Source organism: Grus americana, chromosome 34, assembly GCF_028858705.1.
Source record: "Grus americana isolate bGruAme1 chromosome 34, bGruAme1.mat, whole genome shotgun sequence".
NCBI lineage: Eukaryota > Metazoa > Chordata > Aves > Gruiformes > Gruidae > Grus > Grus americana.
In genome coordinates this window covers 255,077-277,210 of record NC_072885.1, presented here as the reverse complement: position 1 = coordinate 277,210, position 22,134 = coordinate 255,077, and the positions used below count along the sequence as shown (strand labels likewise).

The 22,134-nt window shown below is 63.0% G+C and overlaps 4 protein-coding genes across 6 annotated transcripts; 1 reads left to right on the top strand and 3 right to left on the bottom strand.

Moving 5' to 3' along the window:
• Nucleotides 1–538: 538 nt before the first annotated feature.
• B9D2 (B9 domain containing 2) lies at nucleotides 539–2,406 on the bottom strand. Of its 2 annotated transcripts, none has more exons than XM_054808171.1 (4): nucleotides 2,272–2,406; nucleotides 1,615–1,710; nucleotides 1,390–1,515; nucleotides 539–1,298 (listed from the first exon to the last, which is right to left on the bottom strand). In XM_054808171.1, exons 1-4 carry the CDS (start codon nucleotides 2,339–2,341, stop codon nucleotides 985–987), a joined length of 606 nt encoding a protein of 201 aa, XP_054664146.1. In that variant the 5' UTR covers nucleotides 2,342–2,406; the 3' UTR covers nucleotides 539–984. The 2 variants fall into 2 exon arrangements, with proteins under 2 accessions (XP_054664146.1, XP_054664145.1); XM_054808170.1 differs by lacking the exon at nucleotides 2,272–2,406 and adding an exon at nucleotides 1,952–2,010.
• A 126-nt stretch (nucleotides 2,407–2,532) lies between these two features.
• On the bottom strand, nucleotides 2,533–3,849 carry EXOSC5 (exosome component 5). Its single transcript, XM_054808174.1, has 6 exons — nucleotides 3,658–3,849; nucleotides 3,445–3,558; nucleotides 3,241–3,362; nucleotides 2,959–3,099; nucleotides 2,782–2,871; nucleotides 2,533–2,670 (listed from the first exon to the last, which is right to left on the bottom strand). The coding sequence occupies exons 1-6, from the start codon at nucleotides 3,773–3,775 to the stop codon at nucleotides 2,578–2,580; spliced, it is 678 nt and encodes a 225-aa protein (XP_054664149.1). The 5' UTR covers nucleotides 3,776–3,849; the 3' UTR covers nucleotides 2,533–2,577.
• Nucleotide 3,850: 1 nt separating this feature from the next.
• On the top strand, nucleotides 3,851–7,224 carry BCKDHA (branched chain keto acid dehydrogenase E1 subunit alpha). 2 transcript variants are annotated; one of them, XM_054808168.1, is made up of 9 exons: nucleotides 3,851–4,003; nucleotides 4,617–4,775; nucleotides 5,554–5,640; nucleotides 5,726–5,834; nucleotides 5,935–6,096; nucleotides 6,192–6,398; nucleotides 6,485–6,626; nucleotides 6,719–6,890; nucleotides 6,992–7,224. In XM_054808168.1, the coding sequence occupies exons 1-9, from the start codon at nucleotides 3,917–3,919 to the stop codon at nucleotides 7,160–7,162; spliced, it is 1,296 nt and encodes a 431-aa protein (XP_054664143.1). In that variant the 5' UTR covers nucleotides 3,851–3,916; the 3' UTR covers nucleotides 7,163–7,224. The 2 variants fall into 2 exon arrangements, with proteins under 2 accessions (XP_054664143.1, XP_054664144.1); XM_054808169.1 differs by having other exon boundaries at nucleotides 6,972–7,224.
• DMAC2 (distal membrane arm assembly component 2) lies at nucleotides 6,665–9,887 on the bottom strand. Its single transcript, XM_054808172.1, has 6 exons — nucleotides 9,820–9,887; nucleotides 9,082–9,245; nucleotides 8,820–8,900; nucleotides 8,605–8,738; nucleotides 8,350–8,512; nucleotides 6,665–8,258 (listed from the first exon to the last, which is right to left on the bottom strand). Exons 1-6 carry the CDS (start codon nucleotides 9,835–9,837, stop codon nucleotides 8,102–8,104), a joined length of 717 nt encoding a protein of 238 aa, XP_054664147.1. The 5' UTR covers nucleotides 9,838–9,887; the 3' UTR covers nucleotides 6,665–8,101.
• Between the last annotated feature and the right edge of the window lie 12,247 nt (nucleotides 9,888–22,134).

The window sequence follows — 22,134 nt, the reverse complement described above, 5'->3', positions numbered from 1 at the left end:
CCGCCGGTGCCGCCGCTGCTCGGTCCCGGTCCCGGTCCCCGTTCTCGGTCCCCGGCCCGTTCCCGTCCACGGTCCCGTCGGGTTTTGAGGCCGGCGGTGGCGGAACGGGGCGGCCCCACCCAGGAAACGCCGCGGGGGGGGGTGGGTGGTGTGTGTTTGGGGGGGGGACACACACACACGACGAGACGGGACCCGGGGCCGCCGCCCCCCCCCCCCCCCCCTTCCGCTCGGCGGGCAGCGCATCCCGGGGGGGGGGAAACTGAGTCACGGGCTGCGAGGGGGCGCGGACACCCCCCCACACACCCCGCGGGGGGCCCAGGAGGCCGGGACCCCCCAGGAAGGACGCAGGCGGTCGGGACACTCCCTCCACCCCCCCCCGAAGACTCAGACGTCTGGGACGCTTCCGCCCCGAGGACCCCCCCAAAACAAGGCGGCAGGGATGGGGGGGGGAGGGGGCTCCCTGCCACCCCTTGGCCCCTGCCTCGCTGCCGGGGGGGGCCCACCCCCCCCCCAAAAATAATCACAGGGAAAGCAGACGTGGTGTAGGAAGAGTTTTATGGGGGGGGACTCCATGGGAAACCCCCCCCACGCCGCTGACCCGGGCGCAGGACACAGTTGGAGGGACCCAGGGGACCCCCCCGATCCCTGGGGGACCCTGCTGGCCTGGGGGGGGCCAGGGGACCCCATCCACAGGGGACCCCACTGTCCTGTCCTGGGGGGGCCCCAAGTATCCCATCCCCGGGGGCCACTGGTGGCCTGTCCCCAAGGGGGGACCCCGCTGTCCCGTCCTGGGGGGGCCCCACATGTCCCATCCCCGGGGGCCACTGGTGGCCTGTCCCTGGGGGGGGGGCCCAGCATCTTGTCCCCAGGGGACCCCGCTGTGCTGGTGGGGACCCCAAATGTCCCACCCTCAGGGGACGCCCCCGTCCCACCCTAGAGAGGGGACACCCCCATGTGGCGGGGGGGTGTGTGTCCCCCCCCCAGCTAACACTCGACGCCGTATCGGCCGAAGTGGCGCAGGACGACGCCGAGCTGCAGGTGGACGATGCCGGCGGCTTCGGTACGGAGACGGAAACGATCGGCGGCGGCGCCGGCGGCGTCGGGGTTACGGAGTTGGGGACCCCCCCCCACAAATCGTTGGCTCAACCGTTCCCGCCAAGTCCCGCGGGGCCGCCAGGTGACGCAGGTCAGCGCGTGGCACCCGGGGGTGGCCGGCACGTGGCAGAAACCGTAACCCAGCACCTCGCCGCGGCCCAGCTCGTCCTGGTGCCAGACCTGCAGGTGCAGCTTGGGCCAACCTGGAGGGGACGAGGCGGTTGGGGGGGGGTCAGAGCCACCGTGGGGGACACACACACGGACACGGGTGGGGGGGACACACGGACACGGTACCTTGCAGCCCCTTGGTGGCAAAGTGGACGTCGAGGGGGTGACACCAATAGGCCACGTCGTCGGCCTGGGGGTCGTCCACTTGCGTCTGCCCGGACCCCGACCCCGAGAGCAGCTTCCAGGCGCCGCCTGCGGGGGGGGGGGGACGGGGACACACGGGGAGGGGGTCAAGGCCACGCTGGTGTCACCCCAAACCCCCCCCCCCCCAAACCCCCGTCCCCCGCTCACCGGCGTGCAGCCCCCACTTGCAGAAGAGGCGACGCCGGGGGAAGCCGCTGCCCCCCACGATCTGCCCGATGACGTGCAGCTCCGCCATGCTCCCGCCTGCGGGGGGGGGGGGGACACAGTGAGCGGGGGGGGGGGGGGGACACGACACCCACACCCCCCCCCAGGGGCACAGCCCCCCCCCATCTTTTGTACCCCCGTAACCCCGCTGCACCCCGGTATCGCACCCCCGTTTCTCCATCCCCTGCCGCGCCCCCCGTTGCACCGCCCCCATTGCACCCCGTTGTGCCCCCCCCCCGCGCCCCCATTTACGCCCCCCACGGTGCTCGGCGCTGCGCACCGCAGTCCGCGCATGCGCATCGGGACGCGCCAGCAAACCCCCCCACACGCACACCATCGCGCATGCGCGCTGCGCACTCCGTTACGGCTGTCCAACCACTCCCGGCCTCCATCCTTCTCCCACCCCCCGACTTCCGGGGCCCGTTGCCGCGGCAACGCGCGGTCAGTCCCAACGCCAACTCCCCATTGGCCGCGGCGGCGCGAGGCCCGCCCAGGAGGGATTTAAGGACGCCCATCCCGGCGCCGCCATCTTGAGGAGGTCATAGCGTGGCGGCGCGTAGAACACAGATCTAGCAGTTGGTGTCGCCATCTTGGGTGTACCTGTGCTGCGTACTGCGCGCCGCCATGTTGGAAAGGTCAGCGTGGCGCTCGCCATCTTGGGTGTACCCATGGGCGTGGCGATGCTGTACACTGGGGGCCGCCATCTTGGGTGTCCCCGGACATCCCCACTCGGGTCCCCACGCGTGTTCCCTCCTCAGGGGCCGGAAAACCGGTGCGGGGGCCCTGTGCGGCGCTGGATGGACTCAGAGGCTCAGCGGTGGGGATGGGGGGGTCCTTTACTGACTGCTGGGGGGGGCCGAGGGGACGGCAGGGGACAGTCCGGCTGCCCCGGTGGGGTCCCCGGTGTCAGGATTTGGAGTATTTCCGCCGGACGGAGTCGCGGTAGAACTGGAAGATGGTGTCGGCAGCGCGCTGGGCCGCCACGAGGCACTGCTGCATCTAGGGGGTGAAGCGGGGACACCGCGGTGGGTGGGAGAGCACCCACAGGGGGAACGGGAGGGTCCTGCACCCCAAAAATCCCCCCCGCCGGGTGGGCCCAAAAGCCCTCACCTCCTCCACGGAGCAGCTGCCTTTGGTGGTGGCCGTCAGCACCTTCCTCTCGGTGCTGTCGATGGCGAAGGTGAGGACGGCGCGCGCCTCCTGAGAAGGTCGGGGAGGGGAGGGGGGTTAGGAGGGTTCTGGGGGGGCCCACGGGGTTTTGGGGGAATCCCCCCCCCGGGCACTCACCTGCTCCTGCCGGGTCGTGGGGTCGAGGACGATGGCGCCGTTGGGGTCGAGGGCGCAGGTGACGCCGCAGAAGAGGGAGGAGAGAGGCAGCCCTGCGTCCAGCAGCCCCATGCAGGCAGCGTTCAGGCAGCAGGAGAGCAGCTGGTGGGGTGTCAAGGACGAGGGGGGGCCCCCAAAACACACCAACAGCCCCCCTTCCCCCTCCCACCCCCCAAAACACACCAACAGCCCCCCTTCCCCCTCCCACCCCCCCGCTAAAGCCACGGGCACCCCCAAGGATACGGAGCCGGCGTCGCTCAGCACCTGCAGGACTAGGGTGACGGCGGTGCGGGGGTGCAGCGCCCCCAAAAGCACGGCCTCGCAGGTCTGCCGGAGGAGCTGCTCCCGGCTGCGCTCCACAACGCCTGGGAAAGGGAGCGGGGAGCTCAGCCGGGAGCTGGTGACACCCGTGGGGGCCGGGGACACCCCCAGGGAGGGGACACCCACCTGGCAGCCCCACTTTGGGACGCAGCAGCACCTCCAGCGCCGCCCGGTCCGGGAGTTCTTTGCTGCCCTTCACCTCCGCGGGACCGTAGAGCCCGGCCAGCACCGAGGTGTCGCCTGGGAACGGAAAGGAGAGAGCGGTGACCCACGGGAGAACCGGGAACACGGAGGTGGGGGACACACGGGGATAGCGGAGCACGGGGAGGCCCGGCGCACCCTGCAGGAAGGCGGCCGAGCCGTCAGGCCGCGACAGCAGCCCCTGCTCGCAGGAAAAAGGCCGCAGACAGCACCCGCCGCCCGCCGCCGCCATCTTCTCCTCCTCCTCCTCCGCCATGGCCGCCGCTTCCGCTTCCGGGGCGCGTAGCCACGCCCCCTTCCGCTCCTAGCCCCGCCTCTGGTGTGAAACCCCCATCTCACATTGGGTGGCTCCGCCCCGAGGCTCCGCCCTCTGCCCTGAGGCCCCGCCCCTCGCAAGATGGCGGCCATGGCGGCCTTGCGGGCGCTTCGCTGGCGGCTCCCGCGGACCCCGGGCCCCGGCCCGGCCCGACGCCTCAGCACCGCCGTGAGTGGGGGGGGACAACGACGGGGACCAGCCTGTCACCGCCCCGGGGACCGTCCCCACCTCCCTGGGCCTGTCCCCGGGTCCCCCCATAACCGCGTCCCCACGTCCCGTCCCTCTGTGTGTGTCCCACTCGTGTCCGTGTCCCCAATTCCCCGTGTCCCCCCCCGTCCCCACATCCCCCGTGTCCCCACGTCCCCGTGTTCCCACGTCCCCTGTGTCCCCCCCACACCATCCCCCGTGTCCCCTCCATCCCCACGTCCCCGTGTGTCCCCACACCATCCCCCATGTGTCCCCCCATCCCCACGTCCCCCGTGTCCCCCCACATCCCCGTGTGTCCCCACCCCGTCCCTGTGTCCCCACATCCCCTGTATCCCCCCACGTCCCCCGTGTCCCCCCACATCCCACGTCCCGTCCGTGTCGTCGTCGCCCCCCCCCCCGTGTCCCCACGTCCCCCGCCCTCCCCAGCCATTGGCCCTGCAGGGGGTGGGGCAGGTGGGAGGCACCCGGGGCCCCTTTCGGGGGGTTTTTGGGAACCGGAGGGAGCCGGGAGGGGACACACACCCCCACGGGTGGGTGGGGGACATCCCGCCGTCCCCGTCCCCTGTCGCGGCAGGAGTTCCCCTCACCGGAGGAGAAGCCGCAGTTCCCCGGCGCTTCGGCCGACTTTGCCGACCGGTTGGAGTTCATCCAGCCCAACGTCATCTCGGGCATCCCCGTGTACCGCGTGATGGACCGGCAGGGTCACATCGTCAGCCCCGCCGAGGACCCCCAGGTCAGGGAGGGCAAGGGAGGGGGGGCACCCCGAAACGGGACGGGGGACGGGGGATCGCGGGCGTGAGGCGCCCACGCGTGTGGCAGCCGGACGCGGCACCCCGAATGTGTGATGTATGGGGGTGCGACGCCCCCGACACGCAACGTCTGGGTGCGTGATGCCCCAAACGCGCAACGTCTGGGTGTGTGACGCCCCAAACATGCAATGTCCAGGCATGTGACACCCCAAACATGCAAGAGCCAGGCATGCGACACCCCAAACACGCAATGTCTGGGCACATGACACCCCAAACATGCAATGCCCAGGCATGTGACACCCCAAACATGCAAAAGCCAGGCATGCAACACCCCGAACACGCAACGTCCGGGCATGTGACACCGTGAACACGCAATGTCTGGGCACATGACGCCCCAAACATGCAATGCCCAGGCATGTGACACCCTGAACACGCAATGTCCAGGCATGTGACACCCCAAACATGCAAGAGCCAGGCACATGACACCCCAAACACGCAATGTCTGGGCACGTGACACCCCAAACACGCAACGTCCAGGCGTGTGACACCCCAAACACGTAACATCTGGACACACGACACCCCCAAACACGTGCCAGCCGTGTCCATGGGACCCCCAAACACCCGACACCCCGGCTGCGCGACACCCCACGGAAGCGAACCGCGTGACGCCGCGTGTTTGGGGGTGGGTACGGGGGGGGAGGGGGAGCGGGGTGCACCCCACTTCCCGAGGGGGACACCCCAAAACCTCCTGCTGCCCCCCAGCTGCCCAAGGAGCTGGTGCTGAAGCTCTACAAGACCATGACGCTCCTCAACACCATGGACCGCATCCTCTACGAGTCCCAGCGGCAGGTAGGGATACGGGGCGGGGGGACAGGACACCCCAAAAGCGAGGACCCCCCCCCCCCCGCTCAATACGCTGTTCCCCCCGCCCCAGGGCCGTATTTCCTTCTACATGACCAACTACGGGGAGGAGGGGACGCACGTCGGCAGCGCGGCCGCGCTGGACGACACCGACCTGGTTTTCGGGCAATACCGGGAGGCGGGTAAGGGGGAAACGGTCCTGAATTTTGGGGGTGCGCCGGGGTGGGGGGGGGGGCTGTCCCCAATTTTGGCTGTCTGTGTGCGTCCCCCCCCCCTCCCCAGGCGTGCTGATGTACCGGGGTTACCCCCTGGACCTCTTCATGGCGCAGTGTTACGGCAACACCAGCGACCCCGGGAAGGGCCGGCAAATGCCCGTCCACTACGGCTGCCGCGACCGCCATTTCGTCACCATCTCGTCGCCGCTGGCCACCCAGATCCCTCAAGGTACCTCGTGCGTGTGTGTGTCCCCCAAAAAACCGTACAGCCCCCCCTCCTCTCCCCACGCCCCCCGCCCGACTCCTCTCCCTCCCTCCCCGCAGCCGTGGGGGCCGCCTACGCCATCAAACGTGCCGACGCCAACCGGGCGGTGATCTGCTATTTCGGGGAGGGGGCGGCCAGCGAGGGGGACGCTCACGCCGGCTTCAATTTCGCCGCCACCCTCGAGTGCCCCATCGTCTTTTTCTGCCGTAACAACGGTTACGCCATCTCCACTCCCACCTCCGAGCAGTACCGGGGCGACGGCATCGGTAAAAAGAGGAGGGCGAGCGAGTTTTGGGGTGCGGGGAGGGGGGGGTTTAGGGGCTTCACCCCAATCCGTCCCCGCTCCTGGCAGCGGCGCGCGGTCCCGGCTACGGGCTGATGTCGATTCGGGTGGACGGCAACGACGTCTTCGCCGTTTATAACGCCACCAAAGAAGCCCGGCGGCGTGCCGTGGCGGAGAACCAACCCTTCCTCATCGAAGCCATGACGTACCGGTAACGCCGAGGGACGCGCGCGCACCCAAAAACCCACCTTTTTAAGGCTTTTTGTTTTGTTTTTTTTTAAATCTCCTCTCCTCCCCCGGCAGAATCGGCCACCACAGCACCAGCGACGACAGCTCAGCGTACCGGTCGGTGGACGAGGTGAATTATTGGGACAAACAGGATCATCCCATCTCCCGCCTGCGGCATTATATGCTGAACCGTGGCTGGTGGGACGAGGAGCAGGAGAAAGGCTGGCGCAAGAGCTCCCGTAAAATGGTAACGGGGCGATTTCCCGGGATTTTGGGCAAGGGGAGGGAAATCTCCTGGGATTTTGGGAGAGAAAACAAAAAAAAAAAGGAGCCGACGTTGCCCCGCAGGTGATGGAGGCGTTCGAAGAAGCTGAGAGGAAACCGAAACCGAATCCGCAGCTCCTTTTCTCCGACGTTTACCGGGAGATGCCGCCTCACCTGCGACGGCAACGGGCGGCTCTGGAACGGCACCTGCAGCACTACGGGGAGCACTACCCCCTCGAACACTTCGAAAAGTGACAGCCCCCCCCAAAAAACCCCAATAAAACCCGGGTGTGCACCCGTCCCGGGGTGGAACGGCACCCTTGGAGAGGGAGATTAACCCCCTTTGGGGGGGATTAGCCCCTTCTGGGGGGGAATGAATCCCTCTGGAAGGGGGAAATAAACCCCCTTTGGGGGGGATTAGCCCCTTGGGGGGGGAATTAACCCCTTGGGGGGGGATTAGCCCCATTGGAAGGGGGAAATAAACCCTGTTGGGGGGGGATTAAACTCCTCGAGGGGATATTAATCCCCTTTGGGGGGGTTAAACTCCCTGGGGGAGTAATTAATCTCCTTGGAGGGGGGGATTTAACCCTCCTGGGAGAGGAATTAAGCCCACCATGAGGATTAGCCCCCTTGGAGGGGGAATGAACTCCCTCTGGGGGGGGATTAAGCCCCTCGAGGAGGGATTAAACCCCTTGCACAGGGATTAAATCCCTTGGGGGGGGGAATTAAGCCCCTTGGGGTGCATAAACACCCTTGGAAGGGGGAAAAAGGCCCCTTGGAGGGGGAATTACCCCCCTTGTGGGGGGGATTAAACCCCTCGAGGGGGGAATTTACCCCCTGGAGAGGGGATTAGTCTGCTGGGGGGGGGGGTACTAAAGCCCCCGGGGGGGGGGGGAATTAGCCAGCGCTTCCCTGGTTCCCACGGGGCCTTTACGGGGTGTCATCCCAAAACGCTCGCTGGAACGGCCGGTTTCAAACTGGGAACCCCGGCCAGGGGGTTGGGGGGGCGGGGGGGTGTCCGGCACTGCTCCAAATGGGACAAAAAGCGGCGAAACCCATCGCTCTCCGCCAAGAAACCCCAAATCCACGGGAGGAGGGGAGGCAGCGTGCGGCCGCCAGCCATTTAATGCTCGTTTAACCCCAGGCATTGAACTTGGCTCCCGTCCGCGCCCCCCCCCCAAGACCCCATCGGTCTCAGGCGGGGGGCTTTTCCCCCCCCGTCGGTGTCCCCGTGCCGTCCCCAAGGTCCATGCCCAGGACCTGGCAGTCCGGCAGCATCTCCTCCAGCAGAATACGGACCAGCCCCGGGCTGGGCACCCGCACCCCTTCCACATCCAGGCGCCGAAGCTCCCTGGGGGTGAGGGCGGTTTACGGACAGATTGGGGTACGTCCGGCACCAATTTGGGGGTTTCCCAGTGTTCCCCCCGGTTCCTCCTGCTCACCGGAGGTGGTGGAGGGTGGCCAGGCCCCTCTCGGTGACGCGGGGACACCGGGCCACCGACAGCTCCTGCAGGGTGTCCCCGAAAACGTGCAGTCGCCCCAGCGCCCAGTCGTCGAGGTGGGGGCACCCGCTCAGGTCGAGGTGTCGCAGCCGGGTGAGCGGCACTGGGCGGGGAGGGCTCGAGGAGGTCAGAGGGGTGTGTGGGGGGGTCCCTAAAGGGTTTGGGGGGGTCCCGGGGGGGTGTCTCTGGGCTCACCCAGGTTGTCCAAGCCGTTGTAGTTGAGGGGGGAGCCGCTGAGGTCCAGGGCCACCACGGGGACGTCACGGAGGCGCAGCACCTCGGGGCGCCAGTGGCTCTCCGGCCGGATCCAGGAGTCCTGCCCCTCAAATCTATGGGGGGGGGGATCAGGATGAGGGCCCCCCCTTCCCCGGGGGACAGGGAGACACCCCCAAAGCGGGGCAGGGGCTCACCTGACCCCCCCGCCGCAGGACAGGGTGAAGACGGCGGCCGCCACGTTTTCCCCGTAGGTGTCCCTGAGGAAGCTGCGGTACCTGGGGGGGGGACACGCACAAGAACGGGGAAGGGGGGGGCCTGAACCGGCCCCTCTGCCTGCACCCCACGCATGGGGGGCCTGACCCAGCCCCTCTGCTCCTGCCCCGCAAGCGGGGACCCCCCCCCCGGCCCCCCCACCCCCCCCGTTTCCCGCCCCACAAGCGGGGCCCCCCCACGCACGCGTTCCTGCTCCGCAGCCGGTGCTGCCGCAGCCGCTCTCCCCACGCCATCACCACCTCCACCTCGTAGAACCACTGGCCCAAACGCTGCAGCAGCCCCCCTGCTGCCCCCCGGCTCTGCCCGGGTGGGGGGCGCAGGGCGGGGGCCCCCCGGCACCCCAGGACCTGCAGGGAGGGAGTGGGGCTGCCTCAGTTTCCCCCCCCTCCCCACTTTCCCGCGCCCCCAAACAGGCTCAGGAGCCGCCAGCCGGGAGGGACACATCGAGATTTAATTATTGGGGGGGCAGACCCTGGGGGGGGGCAAGGAGCTGCTCCCCAAAAGGAGAACACACGGAAATAGCGGGGGGGGGGGACGCGGCCAGGGCGGGCTTCGTCCTTCTGCCCGCGCCCTGGGGGCGGCGGCCGTCGTCCCCCCCCTCCAGGCCCCGCTCTCCGGGGGTGCCCCCACCGGAGGTGAGGGGAGAAAGGCTTCGGGGGGGCTGGGAAGGCCCCCCCCCCCCCAATTTGCGCTGCACCGGGGGGGGGCGGGCCTAGCCGCCCGAGCCTGACCCCCCCTCTAGGCCTTGGGGGTCCTGCGGAGGGGGCACAGGGCCCCCCAAAACCGCCCCCCCTCCAGCCTCTCCCGAGCACCGCGTGCCCCTGGGGCTCCCCTGGTCACTGTGGGGGACCCCCGGGGGTGGGGGGGGGCCTCGGGGGTGACACAACCCCCCCCCCCCCCAGGAGGGCAGGAGCCACCTACCGCCCTCAGCGCCGCCATCTTGGGCACCTCACGTGACAGGGCCCGAGGCGCGCGGGGGGGGGGGACGCGCATGCGTGGTACAATTACCCTCGCCCCGCCCACTAGCGCCCTGGCCACGCCCACCCAGGGGCTTAGCCACGCCCACCGCGCCGGTTCGGTGACGCCCCCTGGCGGTTCGGAGGGATGATGGGGGTGCGGCGGGGGGGCGGGACCCCGGGGTGCCCTGGGGGGTGGTGGGGGGGGGGGGCAGAACCCTTGGGTGCCCCCCATATTGAAGAGTGGGGTGCAATTGGGGGGGGGGGGGAAAGTCAGGACCCCTGGGTCCTGCCCCCCCCAGTGTGACCCAGCGACTTAGGGGTCGGGGGGGGCGCAGAGGACCCCTGGGTCCCGTGCCCCCCCCTCCAGGGACCCCCCCGTCCCGTTGCGGTTCCGGGGGGCCGGGGGGGCCAGCCATGCCGCCAGGCGCGCTGCGATGCGCTGCGGGCACGGGGGGGGGTGAGCTGGGCTGGCCCCCCCGTGGGTGTGAGTGTCCCCCCCCACCCGTGTCCCCCCACCCGTGTCCCCCCACCCCACCCGGCCCCACTCACCTGGCGGGCGACCCTCAGCACCGGGGGGTCCTCGGGGTGTGGGGGGGCCATGTCGGCGCAGTGGGAGGCCCCCGCGATCAGCACCCCCGAACGGCCCCCCCGGCGCTCAGCACGTCCAGCGCGCCTGCGGGCAGCGGGCAACTGCGTCACCCCGAAAGCGTGGCACCCCGAAAGCGCGGCACCCCGAAAATGTGGCACCCCGAAAACCCCGCACTGTGGCACCCTGCGGTGTGCTGTGCCGTGCCGCGCTGTACCGTGCCACGACGTGCCACACCGTGCCTTGCTCTGCCGTGCTGTGCCACAACGCACCGTGCCATGACATGCTTCACCATGTCACGCTGTGCCACGCTCTGCCACGCCGTGCCGTGCCGCACTGCACCGTGCCATGATGTGCCACGCCGTGCCACGACACGCTGTGCTGTGCCACAATGTGCCGTGCCATGCCACGCTGCACCACGCTGCACCATGCCGTGACGTGCCACACCATGTGCCGTGCTGCACCGTGCCGTGACACGCTTCACCATGCCACGCTGTGCCGCGCTCTGCCACAACGTGCCGTGCCGTGCCATGCTGTGCTGCGCTGCACCGTGCCATGACGTGCTTCACCGTGCCACGCAGCGCCACGCTCTGCCACGATGCGCTGTGCTGTGCCGTGCCACACTGCACCGTGCCACGCTGTGCCGTGCTGTGCCGTGCTGCACCGTGCCATGACGTGCCGTGCTGTGCCGTGCCACAACGTGCCGTGCCATGACACGCCACGCTGTGCCACGCTTCACCGTGCCACGCCGTGCCATGCTGTGCCGTGCCACGCCGCGTCGCCCCGCGTCACGCCGACCCGTGCCGTACGGTTGACGAAGAGGACGCGGCGGGTGCCGGGGTGCACGGCCCCGTAGAAGGCGTTGATGAAGGCGATGGCGGCCCGGACGCGTGCCGGGGCGATGCCGAAGATGTCGGCACAGAGGCTGAGCTGCGCCCGCAGCGTCTGGAAGCGGGAGAAGGGGCAGGCGGCGTCCCGGCAGCTGGGGTCTGCGGGTGGGGTGGGGGGGACACGCGGGGCTGATGGACCCCCAACCCCTGACCCCCCCAAACCCTGCGCCCCCCCAAACTCTGACCCCCCCCAAAACCCTGACCCCCCACCCCTGACCCTCCAAACCCTGACCCCCCAAACCCTGCACCCCCCCAAACTCTGACCCCCCAACCCTGAACCCCCCCAAACCCTGAGCCCCAAACTCTGACCCCCCAACCCTGACCCCCCAGACCTGCCCCCCCAAACTCTGACCCCCCAAAACCCTGTTCCCCCCGCCCCCCCAGCCCTCACCCCCAACCCTGCCCCCCAAACCCTGCCCCCCAACCCCTGCCCCCCCCCGCCCCCCAGAAGCCGAACTCGCTGCAGGTCTGGAAGAGCCAGAGCCGGCGGCTGCCCCCGGCCGTGGGGTGCTGCAGGTCCCGCACCGCCGCCCCCCGGGAACTGGGGGTGCAGCGCAGCCCCCCGCGACGCAGGGAGGCCTGCGGGGAGAGGGGGGGGGCTGCGGTCAGGGGGGGACACAACCCCCCCGGGATGGGGGGCAGCGGGTGCCGGGGGGGAGGGGGGCGAGGGGGTGCAAGGGGGTGTAAGGGGGTGCGAGGGGGTGCAATGGGGTGCAATGGGGTTCAATTGGGTGCAGTGGGGTGCAGCGGGGTGCAATGGGGTGCAGTGGGGCACTGGGGGGTGCAAGAGGCTGCAAAAAGGGGGTGCAATGGGGTTCAATGGGGTGCAATGGGGTGCAGTGGGGTGCAAAGGGGTGCAATGGGGTGCAGAGGGGTGCAGTGGGGCACTGGGGGGTACAAGAGGCTGCAAAAAGGGGGTGCAATGGGGTTCAATGGGGTGCAATGAGGTGCGGAGGGGCACTGGGGGGTGCAAGAGGCTGCAAAAAGGGGGTGCAATGGGGTTCAATGGGGTGCAATGGGGTGCAGAGGGGCACTGGGGGGTACAAGAGGCTGCAAAAAGGGGGTGCAATGGGGTTCAATGGGGTGCAATGGGGTGCAGTGGGGCACTGGGGGGTACAAGAGGCTGCAAAAAGGGGGTGCAATGGGGTTCAATGGGGTGCAATGAGGTGCGGAGGGGCACTGGGGGGTGCAAGAGGCTGCAAAAAGGGGGTGCAATGGGGTTCAATGGGGTGCAATGGGGTGCAGTGGGGTGCAAAGGGGTGCAATGGGGTGCAGAGGGGCACTGGGGGGTACAAGAGGCTGCAAAAAGGGGGTGCAATGGGGTTCAATGGGGTGCAATGAGGTGCGGAGGGGCACTGGGGGGTGCAAGAGGCTGCAAAAAGGGGGTGCAATGGGGTTCAATGGGGTGCAATGGGGTGCAGTGGGGTGCAAAGGGGTGCAATGGGGTGCAGAGGGGCACTGGGGGGTACAAGAGGCTGCAAAAAGGGGGTGCAATGGGGTTCAATGGGGTGCAATGAGGTGCGGAGGGGCACTGGGGGGTGCAAGAGGCTGCAAAAAGGGGGTGCAATGGGGTTCAATGGGGTGCAATGGGGTGCAGTGGGGTGCAAAGGGGTGCAATGGGGTGCAGAGGGGCACTGGGGGGTACAAGAGGCTGCAAAAAGGGGGTGCAATGGGGTTCAATGGGGTGCAGTGGGGTGCAGTGGGGTGCAATGGGGTGCAGAGGGGTGCAGTGGGGCACTGGGGGGTACAAGAGGCTACAAAAAGGGGGTGCAATGGGGCACAGGCCCCCCCTTCTCCCCCCACCTTGCTGACGACCACGAGCCGGCGGTACGGGGAGCCGTGGTGGCCATCGGTCATGGCCCGGCAAAGCGCAGCCACCGAGTCGCCGGGCCGCGGCCGGTGCCGGTTGTACTGCACCGCGCCGGCAAAGACGTCGGCCACGTTCTCGGCCAGCAGCTCCCGGTCCCCCGGATCGCGGGGGGGGCCGGCAACAGGAAAAATCCCGTGCCACCCCCGCGCAACCGCTCGTCCAACGCCGCGAAGGCCGCCGTCACCGCCGCCAGGCACTGCCGGCGCGGATTGAAGGGGGACGGGGGGGGTCTCACCGTGCACCCCCACATCGGGGGTGACACCCCCCCCCCTCCTTTACCCCCCGGACCCACCTCTGGGGACCCCCCCGCGATGGGGCTGGAGAGGGCGGCTGAGACGACCTGCGGGGGGACGAGGGGTTAATGATGCCCCGGTTGGGGGTTTGGGGGGGTTTTGGGGGGTCGGGGGGGGGCGGCTCACGTGGTTGTATCCGGCAAAATCAACCTGAGCCCGGATGGGGGTGGCCGAGGCGACAGCGGCCGATATCAGGTGGGGAAACTGAGGCACGGGGTTACTGCCGGTGGGGTGACCCCCAAGGGGGGGGGGGGGGGGGCGGGACATGGACGTACACACACACACGCGTGCGTGTGTGTGACACCCCGGGGGTCCGTCCCACCTTGAGGCACGCCCAGGCGGCGAGGGCGCCGGCGTAGGACCCCCCGAAGCAGACCCAGGTGTGGTTGGGGCTGAGGCCCCACACGCTCGTGACGTGGAGCCGGAAAGCCGCCAGGTCAGCCAGGCTGGGGGGGGGGGGGTGAGGGGGGGCGAGGGGGGGGCGAGGGGGGCGAGGGGACCCCCCGGGGACACCCCCCCACTCACGCCTGCTGGCTGGAGAGGAAGCGCAGGTCGGGGCCCCCCCCCCCGGCCCCCGGCTGCCCCCGTAGAAGCGATGCTCCAGCGCCGCCAGCAGCGCCCCGTGCGCACGGGCCAGCTCCGGCACGTGGCCTGGGCACCGGCACCAGCACCGGCACCGGCACGGGGACAGGGACAGGGATGGACACGGGGACAGGGATGGACACGGGCAGGGACACGTCCTTGTCCCCATCCCAATCTCAATCCCAATCCCAATCTGTCGCTTATCGTTGGCGTGACGACCTGGTCCAGGAACGGCACGGCGACCGACCCCAGGTCGCTCGGTCCATCGGCTCGCGGACACCAATGTGGTGGGCGGCAAATGGCGTTTATTGGTGGGCGACATAGCGTTATATAGCTTGGGGTTACGACGTCACTTCCGTCTGCTTACGTCATAAACTAAACGTTACTGGGAGAGGGGCCCTATCTTTCCGTACAGCGCGATATCTTCCGGCCGCCAGACCCTGACTACATTTCCCCTCTCCCTATGCATGACTAAATTAGCTAAAATATAATATTCCTAAAAAAAATATTAATTCTATACTTTATAACAATCTTAAAAAGTGTATATCATAAATTTGAATAAAAACCATAAGGTACAGTGAACAGGTGGAAATTAGGGGATAACTGGTAATAATGGGGTGTAATTTGGGGTAACTAGGGATAACTGGGAGTAACACAGAGTAAATACATTCTTAAAGCAGTTGTTGGTGTTCTACCAACATAACGTTGACCTTCTCCAGCCGGCTTTTGACGAACGACACGAGTCTATTTAGTATGCAGGGTCCGTCGTGATCATTGCCATTGGCCCTGTCAAGGTGGATATCAGGGTGGTTAGCCACGGTGAATGGTTAAACCATGATTCAAACCACCCTCGTTGGGCCTCCCTGTCTCTTTCTCTTTTTTCTAGACCTTCTCTAAGTTTGGCCATGGTATCTCTGATGATAACCCCTGTGTCGTCTGCGTATACACAACATTCCTCTCCTAGTGCCGCACGTACTCCGCCTCGTTGTAAAAACAGGAGATCCAATCCTCTACGATTTTGCAAAACTACTTCAGACAATGACCTCAATGACTTTCCCAAAGCGCCGATCGATTGTTCAATTCGAGCCAAATCTTCATCCGCTGTTATTCTGAGGGAATGAAACTTTTGGTTCCGTTCGATTAGTGAGGCTATTCCTGTTCCTGCCCCTGCTACGGTCAGAGCGGTGACGGGTTCTCGCTTTTGTATACGATGAGAAACTGAAAGGCTTTGGTGATTTTATATATATTCCTCGGGATGGTGTATGATTCTTGGAATAATCGTTACTTGTATACAAAATTCATGGCTTTCGTTGAACAGTTTAAGAGCTATACATGGGGTAACTCCAGGTTTTGAACATATCCATTTGGTGTTATTGGCAGGAACCAGCCATTCAGCTTTTGATTCTTTTCCTAGTGTGGTCTTGTTCGTACATAAACGCCTTTTCTCCAGGGGAACTTCACCGACACATCCACCCTGTCCTGACACACGTTGCATCGCTGTTCCTAGGTTGTTTATTCCTGTGGTCCATAGACGTTGTGTTGGGTTAGTCTCATTTCCTAGTTTTGGTTTAGAGGGTATATCTACTGCTTCATAGAAAGGGGGCCTTGTGTCATAGCAAAGCCAGCAGTTTGCTGTCGTATTTGGATTTGTAGAGTTCAATATCTGGTACGTTGAGTTCAACAGCTTTCATAGCGGGGGCCATTTCGAGTTCTAAAGTATTTAGAATCTCGGTGTTATTGGGAGCCGCATCCTTGGTGTTATTCTTGGTGTTATGTATTAAAGGCCTAGATACCTGTGGATTGAGAACCGGGTTAGGCCCAATTGCTTGGGGTGCTTGCGGCATGATCCTGGTAATTTGTATCACTACTCCTGGATCTTTGAAAGCGTTGTGAATAAATACTGACCACATTTTCCCCACAGCCCAACCTGTATCAGTCGGGTTTTGGATTTCCAGATTCAAATGGGTACAAGTACCTTTTTGAGCTATCGTTCCGTCGCGCGCAAATTTTGGATGGATACACTCATTTGGTCCCCATCTTACCCGCAAAAATTTGTCGTCTTTTTCTGGTTTCCATCTATCGCTTGTTACAATGGTTTCACATCCCCAATATCCACAAAACCAATGTCCTGGATAGTTACAATAACCCTTTCCTGGGTTTGAACTGGGGCACCAATATGTTCCCCATAACGATTTAGATTTAGGTCCTCCAGCCATGGGGAATAAATCACCTATCGTAATCGTAAAAGTCGGGGCACCCACTCTTATGTTTTCCTTTATCACTCGACTGCCTGCAGGGTCCCGTAGGACCCACCTGAATGGCTGATGGTGATAATTTGAATCAGCCTTTCCTGTAGTAACGAGCCCCAGAGTCAAGATCACGCAGAAGCATCGCAGTTTGTCAACTTCTCTCGCCACCGGGGTGTACGGGTTACGGGGGTGTCCGATGATCCGGTCCTGTAAACAGAAACTCACAGTTTTCATTACTTTTATTCTGAAGGTCCGGTTTAATGGACTTAAGCGGACACCATTTGATTCTGCCACCTTTTCTGACCGCGGCATACCCTCGCCCTGTAAGGACTAGCCTCCATCCTTGTTCCCATTCTCCCAGCTCATTTCTAATTATGACTAACGGGCCTTCTTCTAGCGCTCGAGTGGCCCAATGTTTTTAGGTGGGGCTGTTCACCTCCTCTCCCCTGGGGAACTGGTTTAGTGCTAATAAAGCAGTCGCTAGCAAGCGCGCCTGGTCTCCTGAGGGAACAGTGTTGGTGAAACCTTCTGGTTTTGCTAATACCTCCAGTTTGGATTCTAGAGTTCGGTTTGCTCGTTCGACTATGGCCTGTCCCGTGGTGGTATACGGGATGCCGTGTATTAGAGCAATACCCCATTTCAGAGCGAATGCTTGGACCGATTTGGATACAAAATTCGGACCGTTGTCCGTTTTGATCTGATTAGGGACGCCAAGCCAAGCCATGGCTGTCAGCCGGTGTTGGATGGTTGCTTTGGAGTCGATCTTGAGGTGTTGTGTAGCTACGATCATCCCGCTATACGTGTCTACGGTCACCACTAGCCACGCTCGAGGTTTCAGTAACTGACAGAGCGTAAAATCCGTCTGCCACACCTCGGAGGCTTTGAGACCTCTGGGGTTGACTCCACTGGACCACAGTGGTGCTTTTTGACAGTGGGGACACGTGGCTATTATGTGTTTCGCGTCAGTGGCTGAAACTCCACATCTCTTTGCTAGCGCTTTAGCTCCGATGTGGAGGGATTCATGTAGCTGGCGGGCGTCTCTTAGCGTCCACAATCCTTTAGCAGCGGCATCTGCTTTGTCGTTACCGGTTTGGAAAAACCCTTTAATTGGGTCGTGGCTGTTGACGTGGATGACCAATATGGTACCTTTTCGGGAAAAAAGCGCTTCTTCTAGCATTAGAGCTATTATAGATGTCGACACACCGGGTCCTGACATGGCTAAGCAAAGCTTGGCCACGAACATTGAATCGGTTACTATATTGAGATGTTCCATTGGGAACAGTCCGCATGCCAGTACTACTGCCGCCGCTTCCAGCTGTTGAACTGAAAGCGCACGATCGGTCATTTTGATACGGTGCCATTCTCCTTCCGATTGCCATACTGCTGCCGCGGTTGAGGTCACCGAGGATGCGTCTGTGAAGACCGTTGGTCCCAACTGGGGCCGGTCTACGATCTTCTGTGGAAGGTCGATGTCGACAATTGTCAGCATTTGGGTCCAGGGGGGCTTTGTGGTGTGCCGGACTTCTCCACCAAATCCGACGAGGGCTACAGCTAGATGTTCTGACATTGCCACTGATTGCGTTGGGAGCTGTTTGCGGAAGGGTAGGTATATTGTGGCAGGTTCAATGCCTAAATGTCTTAGGGCGAGTTTTCTGCCTTTCATGATGAGGTTATCAAGGCACTCGACTCCTGGGGAGAATGCACGTGATGGTTTTCCCAGGACTACCCATTGTATTGGTTGAGCTTTTTCGGGGGGGCCCTGGGCCAGTGCCCCTACTCCCCCTCCTGCCGTAAAATGCACATACAGATCGAGTGATACATTTGGGTTCCATCTGGCGGGTGAGCTTGACGATATCTGCTGCTTGATAAAGTCAAGAGAGCTCATTGCTTCCGTCGTTAGAGTTTTTTGTTCCCATGGGTTCCTTCCTTTCAAAAGATCGTACAGGGGGGCCATGGTTTCTGGAGGGATCAGGAAAACATTGCGGAGCCATTGCAAGGATCCTACTAACTGTTGCATGTCGTGGAGTGTCTCGATGTTCCGACGGATTTTCATTTGGGGGGGGGTTATGTAGGAGCTCGTGATGTTCACTCCCAAAAAACTTACACATGGTCCTCTTTTAATTTTTGCGCTCGCGATTTCAAACCCGTTTGTTTTTAGAGTTTCTGAAACCGTCGACACCAGCTGGTCCACCTGACTCCCTGACGGTGCGGCGATCAAAATATCATCCATATATTGAATGATAGTTGCAGTCGGGTCGCTGTGTCAAACCGGTGCCAGTGCCCGATCTACCGTTATTTGGCAGATAGTAGGCGAGTTAATCATTCCTTGGGGTAGTACTTTCCACTGGAAGCGTAAATTGGGGCGTTGGCTATTTGGGAACACGACGGAAAAGGCAAATCGTTCTCTATCCTCCTCATGCAGGGGTATCGAAAAGAAACAGTCTTTAATGTCGAGAACAGCGCAAGGCTGTCCTTCTGGTATCACAGAGTTCATAGGCAACAGCGTTTGGATGGGACCCATTGGTTGGATTCTCTCGTTTACTTCACGTAGGTCATGGAGGAGGCGAAATCCCTCACCCGATCGCTTGGGTATTACAAAGACTGGGGTGTTCCACGGGCTAGTAGAAGGCTCTATATGGCCTCGTTGTAGTTCGCGGTCGATTAGCTCAAGAAGAGCATCCATTCGAGGCTTCGAGAGGGGCCACTGCTCGACCCATGCTGGGTCGGACGATTTCCACGTCAGTCTAATTGGTAGAAGTGGGTGTGCGGCAGTGGCCCTTATGGTAAATTTGTCACCCTGGCTTCTAATAGAGCCAGAGCGTCCCTTCCCAACAGGGGTGGGACTCCTGACATGACATATGGGAAAAGGTTGATGGTTTTCTCCGGTCCCTTTTCAGTGTGAAGCGTAATTGCTATCAATTGGGCGCTCTTCCGAGCTCGGGTTAATCCCCCGACTCCACCCACCATGGGGGCGTCTTCCAATTTCCAGTGTGGGGGCCAGTTCGTTTCGGGGATAACGGTAACATCTGCTCCGGTATCGATCAAAAAGGGGACGCTAATGGTGGTGCTATCTAGGGTATTGTAGAGGGAACAGATTCCCCACACCACCGGCGGGTTATCACACCTTACTGTCAGGGCCACCCTGGGGTCTCGCCCCCGAGGGGTGGTAGTTGCTGTCCCTGAGGCAGGGACGGGTTCGGCTGGATCGTCGGTTGAACCATAAAGTCGGTCGCCCGTCGAGGGGGCAGCGGATTCGGGAGCGCTTCGCCCCATCCGGGGTTGGCATAGTTGGGCTGCCTTATGTCCCAAGTGGGAGAGGGCTGTGCGTGGCCCGGGTGCCCTCTCCCGCTTCCTTTTCCCTGGCGTTTAGATCTGCATTCCCTGGCGAAATGCCCTTTCTTTCCGCAAGCCCAACACGGTCCTCTGGGTCGATTTTGACGCGGGGCGGGCAGTGTTGGCGGGTCCCTAAACCGAGGGCAGTTTGCTACGACGTGGCCCGCCTGGCCATATTTAAAATATGTCATCACATCGGCTATTGCGGTGTGAACAGCCACCTGGATCGGGGTTAGAAGCTCTTCCTTCGTGACATGCTTAATCATGTCCGCGATGCTTGACCCCGCCGGTAGTGATCGCAGGATTTCTTTGGTTGCCAAATTACATTGCTGACGTAAACATTTTGCTACGACCGGGCCTTTTGCCTCTGCAGGCAGGGCCAAAGAGTCGACCGCTGCTTGGAGACGATCTACAAATTGCGTAAAGCTCTCACTTTCACTTTGCTTTATTGTGGACCATGACAATGGCTTGGCGACAACTCTGGAGGCTACACGGATAGCTTCTCTGGCCGCACGAGTAGTCGTCATAACTTCATGGGCCCGCAGGCCCTGGGCTTGCGCATGGGGGGTAATCATTGTTGGGTCTGTACCCATTAGCCGCTGTAGGCTGGAGCCGTGTAGTGGATGGTCCACCCCGGTTACTCGGGCTAGTTGCCTCGTACAGTTGTCCTTCCATTCTTGTTTAAAAACGATCATCCCTGCCCCGTCAAAGATCAGTCTGCAAGTCTGTTTTATATCGAACGGGAGCATGTCGTCTCCCCCAAAGACACCATCTATGAGGGTGGAAACCAAGGCAGAATTGAGCCCTTTGTCTGCGATTGCTTTAACAATCGCTTGTATATCCTTAGGGTTTATTGGCGAGTGGACTCTCTGTCTCCCGTCCGTCACCCGGACCGGGAACGCTAGCGCGGCCGATGGGGCCCAGTCGGCACACGCGATCTTTATTTTCCTCCAGTCCGTGAGAGGGATTTCTCCCCCTCCTGGTTCCTCTTTGATTTGGATGGGAATATTTTGGCTCTTGACTCTGTTTATCTCCGTTTCCTCCTCCTCTAAGTTCGAATCAGTTGCGAGCCACTCGTCCCAGGTAGTGTCTGACCCGGAGTCGGAACTCGACTGACTGCTTACTTCCGAATTTTTTGTCGGGCTCCGGCCCTGCCCGCTTCCCTTGCGGGCGGACCGTTCCCTCCCTCTTGACCCGTCCCGCCTTCCGCTCGGCGGGGTGGTTTTCCGTCCCTCGCTCGTTTTCTTTTCCCCTTTTTGGTCTCTCTTATCGCCCTTCTCCTTTTTGTTCTCCTCCCCCTCCCGTTTGTGTGCGCTTGTTAATTCTAGCGCTTCCTCCCTGTTTCCACCAAGGCCATCCTCATCCCGCCCTTCCCCTTTCTGCTCGGCGCTGTCTTGGGGCGCGTAGGGCGGTGGCGTAGTCCAGATTTCTTTAGGTTCTGATTTTTCTGGGGTGCCCCTGGCCTCCTCGGCTAGCGCACCCCGGAAGGATTTAGCTCGTTTCTGTCCTTCCGTAAGCGGGTCGGGGTTTGGGGATTGAGGGGATGCGTCGCCCTCCTGCAGATCTTTAGGCTCAGTAGAATCGTTAACGTCTGGGGGGTGCAAAGTCTGTGTGGCTGCCCCGACTCCCAATTTCGGGGTGACCAACAAACAGTCCCTTGCCGCCCTCCAGGTCTCCTGCTCTTGTGTGGCCTTTTGCAGGGCCTGTACAACTTTCCCCCACGACTTAAGGCTTTTCCCATGACCCGAGGACATCGTCTCCTCGGCTAACGCTCTAGTGCACTTCTCCCACACTTCAGGGTGGAGAATATCCACCGGCTGGTCAATGACCCCAATTTGCAAAAGCCTCGCAACTGCGAGAGTAAAATCTTTGGGTTTACAATCAATCCCCCACTGCTTCTGTAATTGAGATACGACCTTCACAAGGGCTTCCATCCTCCTTGTTGGTCCGGGAGCGTCCTCCCCGCCGGGCTGGTCCTGCCGCTCCGGCCGCCGTTCACCCGATTCCAGGCGAGTTTTCCCGGGTTTCGGCACCACTTGTCGCCTGTCGTTGGCGTGGCGACCTGGTCCAGGAACGGCACGGTGACCGACCCCAGGTCGCTCGGTCCATCGGCTCGCGGACACCAATGTGGTGGGCGGCAAATGGCGTTTATTGGTGGGCGACATAGCGTTATATAGCTTGGGTTTACGACGTCACTTCCGTCTGCTTGCGTCATAAACTAAACGTTATTGGCTATTAGGAGAGGGGTCTTATCTTTCCGTACAGCGCGACATCTTCCAGCCGCCAGACCCTGACTACCTACACCCCCCACGATGGGGCTGGAGAGGGCGGCTGAGACGACCTGCGGGGGGACGAGGGGTTAATGATGCCCCGGTTGGGGGTTTGGGGGGGTTTTGGGGGGTCGGGGGGGGGCGGCTCATGTGGTTGTATCCGGCAAAATCAACCTGAGCCCGGATGGGGGCGGCCAAGGCGAC

What these genes read in the sequence shown, in the direction of transcription:
- EXOSC5 (XM_054808174.1), bottom strand. Translation starts at nt 3,775, where the DNA reads ATGGCGGAGGAGGAGGAGGAGAAGATGGCGGCGGCGGGCGGCGGGTGC. An exon ending in TCCCAAAGTGGGGCTGCCAG is followed by an intron (nt 3,363 to 3,444) that starts GTGGGTGTCCCC and finishes TCCCTTTCCCAG; the next exon opens with GCGTTGTGGAGCGCAGCCGG. An exon ending in TGCTGAGCGACGCCGGCTCC is followed by an intron (nt 3,100 to 3,240) that starts GTATCCTTGGGG and finishes ACACCCCACCAG; the next exon opens with CTGCTCTCCTGCTGCCTGAA.
- B9D2 (XM_054808171.1), bottom strand. Translation starts at nt 2,341, where the DNA reads ATGGGTACACCCAAGATGGCGAGCGCCACGCTGACCTTTCCAACATGG. An exon ending in GCGCGCAGTACGCAGCACAG is followed by an intron (nt 1,711 to 2,271) that starts GTACACCCAAGA and finishes CCCCCCCCGCAG; the next exon opens with GCGGGAGCATGGCGGAGCTG. An exon ending in TGCCACCAAGGGGCTGCAAG is followed by an intron (nt 1,299 to 1,389) that starts GTACCGTGTCCG and finishes CGTCCCCTCCAG; the next exon opens with GTTGGCCCAAGCTGCACCTG.
- BCKDHA (XM_054808168.1), top strand. Translation starts at nt 3,917, where the DNA reads ATGGCGGCCATGGCGGCCTTGCGGGCGCTTCGCTGGCGGCTCCCGCGG. An exon ending in GTACCGGGGCGACGGCATCG is followed by an intron (nt 6,399 to 6,484) that starts GTAAAAAGAGGA and finishes CGCTCCTGGCAG; the next exon opens with CGGCGCGCGGTCCCGGCTAC. An exon ending in ATCGAAGCCATGACGTACCG is followed by an intron (nt 6,627 to 6,718) that starts GTAACGCCGAGG and finishes CTCCCCCGGCAG; the next exon opens with AATCGGCCACCACAGCACCA.
- DMAC2 (XM_054808172.1), bottom strand. An exon ending in CAACGGCTTGGACAACCTGG is followed by an intron (nt 8,513 to 8,604) that starts GTGAGCCCAGAG and finishes CTCCCCGCCCAG; the next exon opens with TGCCGCTCACCCGGCTGCGA. An exon ending in GCCACCCTCCACCACCTCCG is followed by an intron (nt 8,259 to 8,349) that starts GTGAGCAGGAGG and finishes CCTCACCCCCAG; the next exon opens with GGAGCTTCGGCGCCTGGATG.